This window comes from Theropithecus gelada, chromosome 3, assembly GCF_003255815.1.
Source record: "Theropithecus gelada isolate Dixy chromosome 3, Tgel_1.0, whole genome shotgun sequence".
NCBI lineage: Eukaryota > Metazoa > Chordata > Mammalia > Primates > Cercopithecidae > Theropithecus > Theropithecus gelada.
The window spans coordinates 29,539,208-29,556,102 of NC_037670.1; the positions used below are offsets into that span (position 1 = coordinate 29,539,208).

General features: G+C 46.8%; 2 protein-coding genes and 1 long non-coding RNA gene across 5 annotated transcripts in view; 1 reads left to right on the top strand and 2 right to left on the bottom strand.

The window, feature by feature from the left end:
• IL10RB (interleukin 10 receptor subunit beta) overlaps positions 1-5,729 on the bottom strand; it is a 31,700-nt gene extending 25,971 nt beyond the window's left edge. Inside the window, exons 1-2 of the mRNA XM_025379166.1 lie at positions 5,567-5,729; positions 3,609-3,732 (exon numbers count right to left, since the gene is read on the bottom strand). Of these exons, the coding sequence (XP_025234951.1) occupies positions 3,609-3,732; positions 5,567-5,615 (173 nt within the window). The 5' untranslated portion in view covers positions 5,616-5,729. The remainder of the gene's footprint in view (positions 1-3,608; positions 3,733-5,566) is intronic.
• A 98-nt stretch (positions 5,730-5,827) lies between these two features.
• Positions 5,828-8,353, top strand: LOC112620497. The gene is made up of 3 exons (XR_003118538.1): positions 5,828-6,019; positions 6,183-7,521; positions 7,668-8,353. It is a non-coding gene; the product is annotated as an uncharacterized LOC112620497 (long non-coding RNA).
• Positions 7,713-16,895, bottom strand: part of IFNAR2 (interferon alpha and beta receptor subunit 2) — a 34,922-nt gene continuing 25,739 nt past the window's right edge. Inside the window, exons 8-9 of one of the 3 annotated variants that reach the window (XM_025379162.1) lie at positions 11,394-11,524; positions 7,713-9,437 (exon numbers count right to left, since the gene is read on the bottom strand). In XM_025379162.1, the coding sequence (XP_025234947.1) occupies positions 8,727-9,437; positions 11,394-11,524 (842 nt within the window). In that variant the 3' untranslated portion in view covers positions 7,713-8,726. Of the gene's footprint in view, positions 9,438-9,470; positions 9,669-11,393; positions 11,525-16,895 lie in introns of those variants that run through there. The other 2 variants (XM_025379163.1, XM_025379165.1) reach the window with 2 other exon arrangements.

Consider the following 16,895-nt stretch of genomic DNA (forward strand, 5'->3'; position numbering starts at 1 on the left):
CATTTCTTCACGCCTGCTTAACATCCCATCATTTGGAAAATCCAGCGGTCGTTTCATTAATGGGGTTTTCTCACATGTGGCCATATTTTTTTTCCCTCCCTCCCTTTTTTCTTCCCTCCCGCCTTCCTTGTTTCCAACTCAAGTCCGGCTAATTAAAAAAAAAAATTGTAGAGACAAGGGGCTGTTATGTTGCACAGGCTGGTCTTGAACTCCTGGCCTCAAGTGATCATCCTACCTTGGCCCCCCAAAGCACTGGGATTACTGGTATGAGCCACCACGCCTGACCCATTTCCTTCTTTTAAACTAATTCATCAACTGTCCAGCATGTGCAGTATTTCAAAAGTTGTTTTGCAATAACTTCTTTTTCACTAGGTTTTTTTTTTTTTTTTTAATTTTTTGAGATGGAGTCTCACTCTGTTGCCCAGGCTGGAGTGCAATGGCACAATCTCGGCTTGCTGCAAACTGTGTTTCCTGGGTTCAAGTGATTCTCCTGCCTCAGCCTCCCAAGTAGCTGGGATTGCAGGTATGCACCACCATGCCCAGCTAATTTTGTATTTTTAGTAGAGATGGGGTTTTGCCATGTTGGTAACGCTGGTCTCAAATTCCTGACCTCAGGTGATCCACCCACCTCAGTCTCCCAAAGTGCTGGGATTACAGGCGTCAGCCACCGCACCCGGCCTTCACTAGGTTATTTTCATTGCATGTACAAAAATTTATCCCCGCATTAAATAGGTAATATGACCCATTCCTCATATTTACATCTAATTGTTTTGGATGTTTTTATATCAAAATCACCAGAACATCCTGTGAAGTGCCTGCTGCTCTGGCTGCCCTGCCCCAATAATGCACACAAACAATAGAGAGTTTGTGCTATGCAATTGCTCATGTAAATTCTAAACAACGCTTTTGCAGAGCCACATGAGGGTAATCACGTCTTTTGCAATCAAATATCTTCCCCAAGGACATGCCCAGCACATATTTTGTTTTCTACAGCACATGCCATACTCACTCTGTAGTTCCATGCCAGGGAGACCTGGAACCCAGGTGTGGAGACCCTCATGAAGTCACTTCATGAAGTCACTGGGATCTCTAACATAAAAGATAGACATGCAAAGCCAAATGCCTCGACTACAATGGCAAAAAAGCACGGCATGGGCTGGGTGTGGTGGCTCATGCCTGTAATCCCAGCACTTCGGGAGACCGAGGCAGGCGGGTCACTTGAGGCCAGGAGTGCAAGACCAGCTTGGCCAACAGGGCGAAACCCCATCTCTACTAGAAGCACAAAAATCAGTTGGGCATGGTGGCATGAGCCTGTAGTCCCAGCTACTCAGGAGGCTGAGGCAGGAGAATCGCTTGAACCCAGGAGGCGGAGGCTGCAGTGAGCAGAGGTCGCGCCACTGCACTCCAGCCTTGGTGACACAGTGAGACCCAGTCTCAAAGGAAAAAAAAAGGCCGGGTGCGGTGGCTCACACCTGTAATCCCAGCACTTTGGGAGGCCAAGGCAGGTGGATCACGAGGTCAGGAGATCGAGACCATCCTGGCTAACACGGTGAAACCCCATCTCTACCAAAAATACAAAAAATTAGCCAGGCATGGTGGCGGGCGCCTGTAGTCCCAGCTACTCGGCAGGCTGAGGCAGGAGAATGGTGTGAACCTGGGAGGTGGAGCTTGTAGCGAGCCCAGATTGCGCCACTACACTCCAGCCTGGGCGACAGAGCAAGACTCTGTCTTGAAAAAAAAAAAAAAGGAAAAGAAAAAAACCCAAACAAACCCAAAAGCACAGCATAGAACAAATAAATAAATAAATAAATAAACTACAGGGGAGACAGAGAGACAGAGAAGAAAGTTAATTTTCCACAGTAAAATCTCTTGGCTATCCAGACTGAGTAGAGAAAGCACAGAAAGCTAATGAGAAAGCCAATCAGTGTTTGAAAATGCACATCAGGAAAAAATCAATTTAGAATATGCCCTCCTTTAATCCTTGGGACAGTTGACAGTACTGGACTATGGGCTGTAAATCAGATACAAGTATTGCATGAATGTAAAAGTTCCTGAGCTTCTCACTGTACTATGTGATGTAAGAGATGATCCTTGTTCTTGTGAAATACACACTGAAATATTACAGCACAAAGGGCATGAGAGAGAAAGAGGAAGGGAGAGAATGTGACCAACATTAAAAATTGGTGAATCTGGGCCTGGCATAGTGGCTCATGCCTGTAATCCCAGCACTTTGGGAGGCCGAGGCGGGTGGATCATGAGGTCAGGAGATCAAGGCTGGCTAACTCGGTGAAACCCCGTCTCTACTAAAAATACAAAAAATTAGCCGGGTGTGGTGGCGGACAACTATAGTCCCAGCTACTTGGGAGGCTGAGGCAGGAGAATGGCATGAACCCGGGAGGCGGAGCTTGCAGAGAGCCGAGATCACGCCACTGCACTCCAGCCTGGGTGACAGAGACTCCATCTCAAAAAAAAAAAAAAAAAGGTGAATCTGGTTGTAGGCTATCTGGAAATTCTTTGTATTCTACTTAAAATTTTGAAATATTCTGTAAGTCTGGAATTATTTGGAACTACAAGTTAAAAAACAAAAGCCAGCAACGCATAGACAAGGACTATCTTATTCATCTTTCTTCTACTTCTTCTCTGATGTAGCAGGCCTTGGGGATTTTTGTGAAATGACGGCTGGATCTGGGACCAAATATCCTCCTGCCTCATTAAAGGACTTGTCTATCTTCGTATGTTTCTGAGTCACATAGAAAGCAGGTGTGTTGGCTTGTCAGCCTTGGGCCTCCTGCTGCTGTTTGCGCCTGGCCTAAAGGTGTGTCACCTGCAGTCCAGCATGTGGCGTATGGTGGCAGGCTGCCAAGGGAGTGCTGGCACTGACTTCCTTTGCCAGGCATAGGGAAACATTGATAGGCAGGAGAGGTAGAGGGTGCTCAGATCGCTGCTGAGATGACCGTCTAGGGTGACACTCACTCTTACTTCACGGTACCTGCTGTTGTCAGACAATGGGGCTTTTAACAGTCAGTAGCTGTCTTACTTTTAATTTCAGGACGAAACCACGGAGAAACTGAGTGCTCATTATGCAAATTATGTGCATTGCACAGCACTGAGGCATGATGCTATAATCTGTTGGGGAACAGGTGATATATGGTAGCAAGGGGCTTCCTGACTGCTTTGCATATCTCAGTTTCTTGGGTAGCATCCACTCAACATTGTTGACTTCTAGCAATACTACTCATACCTGGAGATGACAGCAGTGGTATTTTTCTTTTAAAATATATCAACTGTGACAAACAAGCTAGGATCTGCACAGCATGAGGTTACCACTATGGCTGACTATATCTACATACACATAACATGTCTATATCTGCCAGCAGCCCTGTGATCAACATTCAAATCACCAACCATCACAACCACAAAACCTAAAAGAGGAAAGGTGGCCACCAGAATTTCCCAGACAGAAAAAAGCTGGCAGGGAGGCTCCCTGAGGGCTGTCACAGTCACATGGTGACCGTAGTCAGACTCCCTTCCTCCTGTGGCCCAGCCCAGTAACCAGCCCAGGGCCGACTCCTCTAGTGCGTTCCTGCCAATAGTGAGGCCAGACCCACCTTAGGTACTGAGCTGTGAAAGTCAGGTTCCCTTTGGCAAAAGCAGGTGACTCCCACTGTAGAATGTTCTTGAAATTAACAGAATTCATTCTGACATTTTCAGGAGGTGGTACCATTCCTAATGCTATGAAAATACGAGAAAAACATTTACAACCTTTTTCCTCAAAACAGATGCCCATGAAAAGCCCACATCCCGCACTTGGTTCTCCTCTATGGTGAGGGAGGGAGAGAGAGACAGGTTGGCTGTGCTGAGGAGTCTAGATTTTCTTTGAACAGCCATGAGGAGAAATTTCTAGAGAGGCAGGAGTAAAGTGGGGACAGACAATGGAGCCCTGGATTTGCATGGTGGCAGAAAGGTATGAGGGGGTAGACTGGGGTACATGGATTTCAGATATATTTCCAGAGGTAAAAACAAACTGGAGACTTCCTGATACATTTGATGCCTAAAAGCTGAGGTCAATGTCCATTTTGGGCTTAAGCAGGGGTGCCCGGATTGGAGCTCAGCTGGGGAACTGACGAGTCCCATTTGAGCTGCATTAGGTTGGAGATGCTGGAGAGACGCTGAAGTAGGAATGTCAGGGAGACAGTCAGATGAATGAGCCCTGAGGTCACACCAAGAACAGATTTGGGCTAGAGACAGAAATTATTTTCAAACCTTTTCATAGAGAATTTGAAACCTGGCCAGGCACAGTGGCTCGCGCCTGACATCAGCTCTTTGGGAGGCCGAGGCGGGTGAATCACCTGAGGTCAGGAGTTTAAGACCAGCTTGGCCAACATGGTGAAACCCCATCTCTACTAAAAATACAAAAATTAGCCAGGCATAGTGGCGCACACCTGTAATTCCAGCTACTCGGGAGGCTGAGGGAGGAGAATCGCTTGAACCCGGGAGGCGGAGGTGGTGGTGAGCCGAGATCAAGCCATTGCACTCCAGCCTGGGTGACAGAGCAAAACTCTGTCTCGAAAAAAAAAAAAAAAAGAAAGAAAGAAAAAAAAGAAAGAAAAGAAAAGACAATTTGAAATCTACACGCAAGTAGAAAAGGAGACTATAATAAACCACCACCTCCAACGGATACCAAGAGAGATATAAATGTGCGAGTCATGGGCCTATAGCCCGTGTTTAATGCCAAAGTTTGGCTGAAATCCCCCAAAGGAACAGTGCCGGGGGGGAAGGAGAGAAGAGGCCTTGGGCTTCACAATTAGCTGCATAGAGACCCGACAGAGCAGGAGGGTCCCAAGCAGAGACAGCCTGACGGGTAGGCGGGAAACCAGAGGAGTATCCCGGAAGGCCAGGGAAGAGTTCATGAGAAAGGAGGGAGGTGACCATCGTGTTATTGGAACCTAGGCAATCAATTTAGAGGACAGAAAAGGTTTCAATGGATTTAGGTTTAGAAGCCATGGGGGGCACTGGGGGGGCAGAATCCAGATTTCAGGGTGCTCAGGCCTGAACCGGAAGGAGGGGAGATGCAGCGGGTAATGGGAGGCACATCTGTAGGGAGGGCTAGCACTGAGGTGGGCAGACTTGGGGTCGGGGAGGGCTGTCAGAGCATCGGGGGCTGGTGGGGGCCTCCACTTGAACTGATGGTCTCCAGAAGGGCCAGATGACAGCCACGGTGGGATCCTGGGTCTTTCGGGGAACCTACTTTACTTAGACGCCCGCCAGCAGAGAGCTGCAGGAGGACTGGGAGTTAAAAGACGCCGGGAGTCTCCCCCTGAGTTTAGGGCCCAGACGGTCTGTAATCCGGGTGCGGACGGGGCTTCCTCCTGTTACAGATCTCCGGCAGCAGCAGCCTAGCTGTGTCTCAGCAGCCGGCCGTGGCGTTTGCATCTCTTGTCCCGAGGTCCCGATGGCCCGACCGGGCACTTAAGTCACTTTCATGGTGCCCAGGGATGGGATCACGGGTGGCATCTCGCGGGGCCTCCCGGTTCCCAAGCGCGCCCCCTCCCCGCGGACCCCTCACCTGACACCAGCAGGCAGCCGCCCAGCCAGCTCCCGAGGCTCCGCGCCATAGACGGGCGCCGGGGGTGCCACGGCTTCCTCCAGGCACACGACCCCCGCCCGCGCCTGAGAGCGCTCGTACGCGGTCGCTTCCGGGAACCAGCGGAGCGGAGCGGGGCGGGGCGGGGCGGGGAGGGGCCGGGCGATCGGGCTCCTACCCCGCTGCAGGCCCCGCCCACCAGCCCGGGTCCGCCCGCGAAGCGCGGGGCACCAGCTTGGCAGGTGCACACGAGGAAGAGGAAGGGAGCCTCGCAAACTTTGAAAGTCGCCGTCAAGTCAAATAAATACCCTACAACACCAACCCAGGACTGAGATCTGGATGCTGGAATGACGGTGGTGGTGGTGGCTTTCAGTATTCCCCAGGTTTTGTCCGGAGCACCGGCACGCCCTCTCTTAAAGTCCTCTCTCCGCATAGGTGAGTTAAAAGCATTCCATCAGCAAATCCAGTTTGAGGGTCTTCTTTACCCTTCTCCTCTCCAGGGATAAACAACACAAAGCCCAGTCATTTTTACGCAAATAACTAGTTTCTTTCAGGGACTACTGAGAAAACGTTAATTTCCTCTTTTTAACTTAATGAGTGGTGAGATGGGAAAATCCAGAGCTGTCCAATGTCTTGGGTAATCTACAGCATCGCCTGATGTCTGACGCTAGGACACCACGTAAAGTCAAGCCAAGGGAAGTGAATACGCCCTAGGCCCCTGCAGGCCACCAGGAAGAGCTAGAGGGAGTTGGTGCAATTCTAGAGATGCCAGCAGGTGCACCAATCTGTGGCACACATACACTCTCCAATGGAAAACAACTCAAGACCACACCAAGTTTGTATTAAAAAGTATTGTTGTATTACTTTTTACCAACCTCCAACCATTATACAAAATTAAAAATACACACACACACACACACACACACACACACTCACAGCCATAGAACTTATCCCAAAAGATCAACCCGGAAATCTTTCAGAATATGACAGATGCATTGAGAAGGCAGAGAAATTGATTACACATACAAAAGGTCGCTTTCCTATGGAATTTCATTAGATTAAATAAGGTGTTCCCTCCTCACAGTTCTATCCTTTTGCGCAATCATATAAATAATCTAGTTAAAGTCCTTGAACTATGATTTGTATAATTTTTAGTTTTCCCCTTTTGAAGGGGCCTAAGAGAAAGGTTTGAGAAACCAGCTCTTGGGGGGTGGGGAGGGGTAAGGGGTAAGAGGGTCCTGTGCCTTTCATTCAACCTGGGAGTTTCTCAGGGTTGCAGCCTTTCCACCTGAGTGTTTACTCTTGTACATTTTCTCATCTTTCTCCTGGGTTCATAGGATCCTGGAGATTACCTAGTCCAATCCTTTTGTTTCAGAAACAAAAAACCTGAGGCTCAGAGAGGCTAAGTCAAATGCCTAGGGTCACACAGGGCAACTGTGGGAGGTGGATCCTTGAGTCCCAGTCCTTTAAACTGGTTGCCAAATGACATTCTAGAACCTTTCCCCCCAACCCCCTTTTTAATGACAGGGTCTGGCTCTGCCACCCAGGCTGGAGTGCAGTGGCGCGATCTTGGCTCACTGCAACCTCTACCTCCTGGGCTCAAGCCATTCTCCCTCCTCAGCCTCCCAAGTAGCTGGGACAACAGGCACATGCTACTACGCCCAGTTAATTTTTGTAATTTTGTTCTGTAGAGACAGATTTGCCATGTTGCTCAGGCTGGTCTCGAATTCCTGGTCTCAAGCAATACGCCTGCTTAGGCCTCCCAAAGTGCTGGGATTACAGGTAGATTGCTCCCAGTCAGGCTTCCCTTCCCCCACCCGCACCCCCCTAACCTGGCCTAGATTCACAGGAACTGTAATCACAGCTGACACACTCGATTCGGAATCAGCACAGAGAGCACTCTGAAAATTGTCAAATAGGGTCTCTGAAACTTGTATGTATTAAATAAGGTGTTCCCTCCTCACAGTCCTATTCTTTTGCACAATCATATAAATAATCTGGTTAAAGTCCTTGAACTATAACTTGTATAATTGTTAGTTTTCCCCTTTTGAAGGGGCCTAAGAGAAAGGTTTGAAGGTTCAAGATCTTCTCCTGAAGACCCTGAAGCACCTTTGCTCTTTTTTTTAACCTTAAAATATGGCACTCAGGTTTTTATCCCTCTCCCCGACGCCATGTTTCCTTTCTGTATTAGTCATGTGCCTGATCCTAGAGTCTGTTTTCCCCACTTTAACTGGGAAGGGCTGGACAAGGTGGAATTCCAAGTGCAGGAGACAGGATGTGACATAGGTGAGATGCCCACGGCTCACTGACTGAAACTTCGATGGCTCTTCCCTGTTTCCTTGTGCAGGGCCCCCCTTCTCTCCAGGGGCTCCCCTGGCTCTCCTCCTCCTTTCCTGCCTGCTTTGCAGCTCTTGCTACTATTTTCCTTTTCTTTCACTGCTCCCACCCTGGCCCAATTTACTTCCCAGAAATATCACAGGGCCAGCTGGGCGCAGCGGCTCACCCCTGTAATCCCAGCACTTTTCGAGGCTGAGGAGGGTGGATCACTTGAGGTCAGGAGTTAGAGATCAGCCTGGCCAACACGGTGAAATCCCGTCTCTACTAAAAATACAATAATTTGCCAGGCGTGGTGGTGGGCGCCTGTAGTTCCAGCTACTCGCGAGGGAGGCTGAGGCAGGAGAATCACTTGAACCCGGGAGGCAGATGTTGCAGTGAGCCGAGATCACGCCATTGCGCTCCAGCTTGGGTGACAGAATGAGACTCTGTCTCAAAAAAAAAAAAAAAAAAGAGAAAAGAAAAGAAATATCATAGGGTCCTGGACCACCTCTGAAACCACAGAGAACCCTGCTCCCTGGTAAACATGATGCAGAAACATCTTAAGTGCATTAGTGTAAAGGGAAGGTGCACACGTGCTTCCTTCAAAGTCCATCACTTTGAATATGTAAACAATGCACTCAATGATACTATGGTCCCCATACTGGGAATCTGCATAGGTGATGCCACCTGGAAGAATGGAGTACCCTACAGTTCCCTACCTCTTCCCTTGGAGAACACTTGCAGATGATAAGGCAGCAAGTTAGGGTGCAGGGAGACAGAACCCTATAGGTGCTTGTCTGTCCAAGTTCATTCAATAGTTTTGGAGTCATCTCATTATATAACCATCCCCAAGGTCAACATCTGACTCAGAAGTCTCACTTTGATCAGATGGAGCATCTTCAGATTGCAGGCCCTCTGAAGAGGGGCTGGGAAAGGTTAGCTGTGTCCCTTCCCCACTGGCCAGCAAATGGCTTGACTGCACATTGTCAGGATCTTCTGGGTCAACCATCTCTTCTGGATGAGATGATATCATCAGAGGGGCTTCTTCTAAGTCGTCACTGTCCTCGTCATCAAGAACCCTCAAAAATACAGAGTTTAAATCCACATTGAAGGTAATTCTGCCCCCAGACCCCTCAGTGGAGCTGTAGTCCTCTTCGGGAAAGGGGTCCTGGAGCGGACTCTCTCTCCTCTCACAGGGCGCACTCAAGAGCTCCAACCGCTGAGGGCTGCACTTTGGCGTCGTGGGGAGCTCCACATCAACCTCAGGCAGGTCAGGCTCCTCCTCGGAGTCTGGGTCTGTAAACTGGGATTCTGTAGAGGTGGCAGAGGTCTGACCCAGAGGCCTCACAGTCAGTCCATGCATGGTATAGCCACCGCCACTTGTCCTGAGTGCTGCCTCAGTATCGCTGTCACTTTCATCATCATAATTATAATCCCACACTTTCTTCTTTCTGTTGATGTAAATGACCTCCACTATATCCATGGCTTCCAACGGTGGCAGGTTAGGAAATGGGCAGGCTAAAAAGTTATGAAAATTCTTAAAAAAAGAAAAAAAAAGAGAGAGTCCGTATCAGCTATGACTGTTTGCTCTTTATTTTTTACATAATAAAACTTAATCACTGGGGCTCAGGGATGCACGCTTGTAATTCCAGCTACTGGGGAAGCTTAGGCAGAACGACTGTTTGAGCTCAGGAGTTTCAGACTGTAGTGCATTATGATCGCGCCTGTGAATAGCCACTGCACTCCAGCCCTTAGCAAGACTTTGCCTCTAAAAAAATAAAAAATAAACTTAATGAGATTGACTGAACGATGATGCAGATGACGATGATGATAACAGCAATAATAACAGCTAACAGTTACACCATTTGCTGGGCACGACTCTTGGTGCTTTATATATAATTTACCTTTCCCTCACAATTGCTCTATGAAGTAGACTTACTATTCTTTTTTTTTTTTTTTTTTTTTTTTGAGACGGAGTCTCGCTGTGTTTCCCAGGCTGGAGTGCAGTGGCACGATCTCAGCTCACTGCAACCACCACCTCCCAGGTTCAAGCAATTCTCTGCCTCAGCCTCCTGAGTAGATGGGATTAGAGGTGCCCACCACTACGCCCGGCTAATTTTTGTATTTTTAGTAGAGACGGGGTTTCACCACGTTGGCAAGGCTGGTCTTGAACTCCCGACCTCGTGATCTACCTGCCTTGGCCTCCCAAAGTGCTGGGTTTACAGGCGTGAGCCACTGCGCCTGGCCAGGCTTACTATTCTTATGCCCACTTTATAGATGAGAAAATGAGGCGCAGAGGTTAGGAAACTTGCTCAAGGTTCATGACTAGTGAGTGGGAGCAGCTGCCTTTCAAACCAGGCAGGCTGCTGGCCTCAGAGACTTTGCTCTGACTGACTCCTCTTAACTTCCTCTCCTTTGGCTGCTTCTTTATATTTTTAAGTTATTTATATATTTTTAGAACTAGGGTCTCACTCTGTCACTGAGGCTGGAGTGCAGTGGTGTGATCACAGTTCACTGCAGCCTCCACCTCCTGGGCTCAAGCAATCCTCTCACCACATCCTCCTGAGTAGCTGAGACCACAGGCATGTGCCACCACGCCTGGCTAATTTATTATTTTCTCTAAGAAGAGGTTTCCCTATATTGCCCAGGCTGGTCTCGAACTCCTGGGCTCAAGTGATCCGCCTGCCTCGGCCTCCCAACCGTGCCCAGCCCTTTTTAAATCTTTTCATAGGATAAATCCACTTTGTGTATATGTTCCACTGACGTAATCCAAAATAAAAAGACGATCCATATAAAAATGTTTATTGTACTGTTCATCATGACCAAAGAAAGAAAGAAAAGGGAAAGAAAGAAATCCAAATGCCCTATAGCTGAGAAACGGTTAAATGAAAAATGGTATGTTAATAATAATGAAATTCTACCTGGTCATTATAAATTATAGGTGATGAAGTATAAAACAAACAAAAACACACAAACAAAAAAACATTGCTGGGCACGGTGGCTCACACCTGTAATCCCAAAACTTTGGGAGGCCAAGGCGGGTGGATCACTTGAAGTCAGGAGTTCAAGATCAGCCTGGCCAACATAGCAAAACCCTGTCTCTACTAAAAATGCAAAAATTAGCCAGGTATGGTAGCGCATGCCTGTAGTCCCAGCTACTTGAAAGGCTGAGGCATGAGAATTGCTTGAGCCCGGGAGGCAGTTACAGTGAGCTGAGACCACGCCACGGTACTCCAGCCTGGGTGACAGAGTGAGACTCTGTCTCAAAAAAAAGAAAGAAAGAAAGAAAGAAAACATAAAATGCACAGATACACTTACAACTGCAAAATATATATTTATAGGGATGGAAAAGAACTCAGAGTGAGAAAGCATTTTGGTTTTTATAGAAAATGAGATTTTCTTCTGTGAAAATATTTATATAAATACAAATTCTTAGGTTAAAATAAAAAACAAAGGTAGAAAAAAAACCCAAAAAAACAAAAAAACTACCTACCAAGACTTTGGGGAGGCTGTTTCTTAAGCATATATAACCAATCCATTTCAGTGTCACTATGGTGCTTATCAAGACCAACGCTATCAAAAACACAGTAATTATTCCTCCTACTTTGGCAGATTCTGCTGATTCTGTTGATGAAAAATTAAATGACTTTAATTCAAAAACATGCAATAAACAATTGCAGATGGAAATAAATGTACATTGGTCTGGTGTTACAAGGTGATCAAGAAACCAAAGGTTTGAAAAAACGGTTTTATATGGAGAAATACCGAAGACTGGAGAATAATCTAAGTGTGCATTTTTTAAACAATAACACAGACTTAGCTTTTAAAAGTAAAATTTCCTTCAGTTTCTGTTCTGTAACTGCACTGTCCAGTGGAGTAGCCACTGGCTGCAGTTGGCTGAATTTAAATGATCAAAATTAAATCGAATTAATGGCTCGGTCTCTCAGTCACGTGAGACACATCTCAAACGTTCGGTAGCCACACTGGTTAGCATGCGCTGTGGGCAGGAAGAAGTGGGGAAGGAAAGTTTGCTTGAAAACAACCAAGTGGGTCATTCTGAGGCTGGACTTTAGCCATGCCAGGGCCCCAAATCAGGGCTCTGCAGAACCCGCCTTGCTCTATTAACAGTTCCCCTTTGTTTCTCATCAAGATTCCTTTTGGAAAATTTCAACTTTCTGACTGACTATAGTTATTTTGCTGAAGTGCGACCAGACTGAGAAATCAGTAGTTAAATCACTGAGGCTCTCTTGCACTTCCAGAAAGGTCTTCATTAGTATTAATCCTGGAACTATAGCCTCAGGCAAAAATAGATAGAGGGGAGAAAAAAGGAAATCAAAATGCATTATGTACTCTAAGTCTTCCAGAAGGTTAAGGAGTGAATAAAAAGACGTTCAGTAAACCCTTGCACTGCTAGGTAGCACAGGGTTCAAGAATCCACTCTCACCCCAATCAAGACAGTGTGAAGGATTGTCATATCAATGACAGTTCCAGAATCGGATCTACCCACAGAGGCACACCTTTACGATACGAAATTCTGACATGTATAGAGTTTACATCCTTGAAAGGGGTAATGTAAACCAAAATGATTTCATTGGTGAAGGAATGGCGTAATACAGAGATTGTGACTCACGTACCCATCCAACTCGCATATAACAGCTACAAAGAACTCTATGTCATCTATCTAATAGGACATCCTCCAAACCAAATTGTGTAAATTGTAGTTAATATGCTAGAATAATATTCCTCAATTTGGGATATTCTCATGAGTCTGAGAATTCTTCAGGAGAACTTAGAATTTTTGTTTGTTTTCAGCTTGCTGATAATCTAAAACATACAAATCTCACTTGTGATCATGACAATTATACATGCATGCTATTTTAAAATATTCATATTTGAAAAGAGATGAATCCGGTCAATGTTCCTACTCAGAAAGGAGAAGCTGTGATTGGGTGTTACGGCTGTTAACTATCTTCTTCATGAAAGATGGGCCAGATCAACCCATCTTGGGAAGGAGAGACCAGGTCGCGTCTTAAAAATTTGGCCTTGGACAAACAAACCTGTCTGTCTCTGGATTCATTGTGGAGATATTTTAAACAAAAAATTAGAAACCTCACAAGCAGGGGGCTGAACTGAGCAACTGGGTTGGTAATATCTGATCACTATGATCTTTAATGGAAAAGAGAAAGAACTTTGTGAAAAGATTGGTGATGACTAATATCAGTCTCGTATAGTTCCTCCCATACTTACCTCTCTGGAACAAGCAAGACTGCCCCTCCCCTGGGTGACTGCAGTAATCAGCCCAGGGGTCACCTGGTTCCTACTTCAAGGCATGTGGATGTTCCCTTTACATCCTAAGTCAGATCCCGGGGAACAACCTGCTCACAACCTTCTGAGGGCCCCCATTTCTTGCAACGGCTTCTAAGTTCTACATCATTCAGGCTCCTCTATCCTCTCTGACCCGAACTATTACTATTCTTCCCTTGTTCAGTTCACTCCTGCTGTGCCATGCCAGGCATATCCTGCCTCGGGGACCTGGCACTTGCTGAACCCCGCATATGGAACTCCCTCCCCGATATGTCTGCGTGACTCACTCCCTCACCCTGTGTTTCTTTCCTATTACCACTGTAACAAATGATGACAAAGTCCGTGTCATAAAACGATACAAATATATTAATAGTTCTGGAGGTCAGAAATCCACAATGGGTTTCACTGGGATAAAAAATATCAAGGTGTTGGCAGGACTGCACTCCTTCTGGAGGCTCTAGGGGAAAATCCATTTCTTTGCCTTTCCCAGCTTCTGGAGGCCACTTGCACTCCTTTGCCCATGGCCCCCTCTTTCATCCTTACTCTCTGACCTCTGCTGCTGCTGTCAGAGCTCCTTCTCTGCCTCTGAATCTCCTGCTTCTCTTTTTTTTGAGACAGAGTCTCGCTCTGTAGCCCAGGCTGGAGTACAGTGGCACCATCTTGGCCCACTGCAACCTCTGCCTCCCGGGTTCAAGTGATTCTCCTGCCTCAGCCTCCCAAGTAGCTGGGACTACAGGCGCATGTCACCATGCCTCACTAATTTTTGTATTTTTAGTGGAGATGGGGTTTTACCACGTTGGCTAAGCTGAACTCGAACGCCTGACCTCAGGTGATTCACCTGGCTCGGCCTCCCAAAGTGCTAGGATTACAGGCATGAGCCACGGTGCCAAGATCTTCAATTTCATCACACCCACAAGCCCCTTTGGCATAGAGGTTAGTCTGTTCACATATCTGCGATTAGGATGTAGACTAGACATCTTTGGGGGCCATTATTCTGCTTACCACATCTCCCTTGGGTCTTTACTCAAACGCTACCTTCTCAGGAACACCCTCTCAGGCCATCTGTGGTGGATGCTGTGGGTGGCCGGCTCATGTCCCCTTTTCCAGTCAGTGCACACCCACTACTGCTGCTGCACATGTCTACTTATATATCTCAGAGCTGATCCTTCTCTAAGTGACAGGTGAGGCCAACTGGATTTCCTGGGTGGAGTGGGGACTTGGGGAACTTTCCTGTCTTGCAAGAGGACTGTAAAATGCACCAATCAGGAACATTTTTGTCTCACAAGAGGATTGTAAAATGCACCAATCAGCGCTCTGTATAACACACCAATCAGCGCTCTGTAAAATGCACCAATCAGCACTCTGTAAAATACACCAATCAGTGCTCTGTAAAATGCACCAATCGTCAGGATCCTAAAAGTAGCCAATCACGGGGAGGACTGAAAAAAGGGCACTCTGATAGGACAGAAACGAACATGGGAAAGGACAATAAGGGAATAAAAGCTGGCCACCTCCAGCCAGCAGTGGCAGCCCCCTCAGGTCCCTTTCCAAGCTGTGAAAGCTTTGTCCTTTTGCTCTTTACAATAAACCATGCTACTGCTCACTCTTTGGGTCTGTGCCATCTTTAAGAGCTATAATACTCACCACAAAGGTTCATGGCTCCATTCTTGAAGTCAGCAAGACCACGAACCCACTGGCAGGAACCAACTCTGGACACATAAGGAATTGCCCTTGCCCAAAAGGGGGCTGCCTCATCTGGAGGCCATGCCATAGATCACCACCAGTAACTGACTGGCTGCTGACTTGAAGACATGGTTCATGCTTCAGAGAACCCCTTGGGATCAGGCTTAGCTGAGAGCCACATGCTTGCTTAATTTCTCTCTCCCCATCCCTACCTGTTCCCTCTTTCCCCTTCTCCTAAGATGCCCCCACCAATAAATCACACTTAAAAATGAATTCACATCCCAGGTTCTGCTTCTAGCAAATGCAAATCAAGACACTGTCCTATTAAAAATAGCAACCCACTCTCCTCCACCTGACATCCCCCTTACCTCCTTTCCTGCATAATTTTTTTCCATGGTACTTACTTAACATACAATCTATTTTACATGTTGATCTTGTTCTGTCTCCTAATGCAATGTAAGCTCCACAAGGTGAGAAGTTTTTATCTGTTTTCTTCACTGCTAAATCCTCAATATCCAGAAAAGAATCTGGCTCATAAGAGGCCCCCAATAAACATTTGTCAAATGAATGAACAGAGCTTTTCCTTAGGGCCTAAATATTAATAAAAGAGCCACACAATTAATTTTAGGGCTTGACAAGGGGAAGGTGTTTATCCAGATCTCTGGGCTAAAATCCCCCCATATCAGTCTGCCCTAGGATCGCAGTGCTTACTGCTGAGCCTATGTTAATGCTGGTCTCAGGCTATCCTTCCAAGACCCCTCACCATCCAAACCTGTCTGGTGTCTGAGTTTGGCTAGTTGAGAGTAGGTCAGATGGCAAGCAGAGAGTGGCAGAGGTCACGTTACCTGAACCTATTTGCTTCCTGAGTTTCAAACAAGAATTTGACATCAGGTACAGTATTTGGATAATTAGAGAGTGTGGCACTTGACCTGTCTTGGGTAATAATCAAAGAATGAGGGCTGACTTGATGTGCAGCATGACGTGCTCACACCAAGTAAAAATGGAATAACCCGAGAGGATGTTGTTATATTTCACCTCGGTAGGTGAAATGGAAAAGAGTCAGGGGAGAAAGTGAGTCATCACAGAGTTCATCAGCCTTCAAGAAGCTTGTGCCTTCTCAGTCAGCAATACGTTCACCTTGGAACTGGGAACTGAGTTTCAATGGTAGACACCATCTGTCTACCAGGTCACTAATTTCAGTTTTTATTGTCTATAGGAGTTTTGTTTTTATGTAAGATCAATGATATAATAAAACATACATATATATCCAGTCTTTGTCCCTAGCTCCTGGAGCAGAGCTTCAAAAATCTGTGGAATTTCCTGAACGATAGGAGTGTCTTTTGTCCACAAGCCCTTTTAGGGGCCATATATGAGTTTATGCTTGTGAGGTGACGGGGCAGGGTGTGGACAGCTTCAGGATGAGGGCTGGTCCCTAGGAAAACTAACCACATATGATCAGACGGTTGGAACTGCCAGCTCCCCCATTTGACCTCTATCCAAGGAGGGGAGTGGGCTGGAGACTGAGATCAATCCTGCAGCCAGTAATTTAATCAATCACACCTACATAATGAAACCCAATACAAACTGTGAACACCAAGGGTTGGGGAGCCCCCAAATTCATGAACATATGGATGCACAGAGAGGGTGGTACACCCTGATTCCCCAGGGACAGAAGCTCCTGCACTTGGGATCCTTCCAGACCTTGTCCTGTGCACCTCTTCAATGGCTGTCCCTCAATTCCTTTATAATAAAGTGGTAATCATAACACTTTCCCGAGTTCTCTGAGTCATTTTAGCGAAGTATCAAACCTAAAGGGAGGTCATGGGAACTCCCGAATTTGTAGCCAGGTCAGATGGAAGTGCAGGTAACCTTGTCACCCAGGACTTGTGGCTGGCGTCTGAAGTGGGGGCAGGCAGTTTTGTGGGACTGAGCCTTTCACCTGTGGGGTCTGTGCTAACCTCGGGTAGTGTCGGAAATGAACTGAATCATTGGACAACTAGTTAGTGTC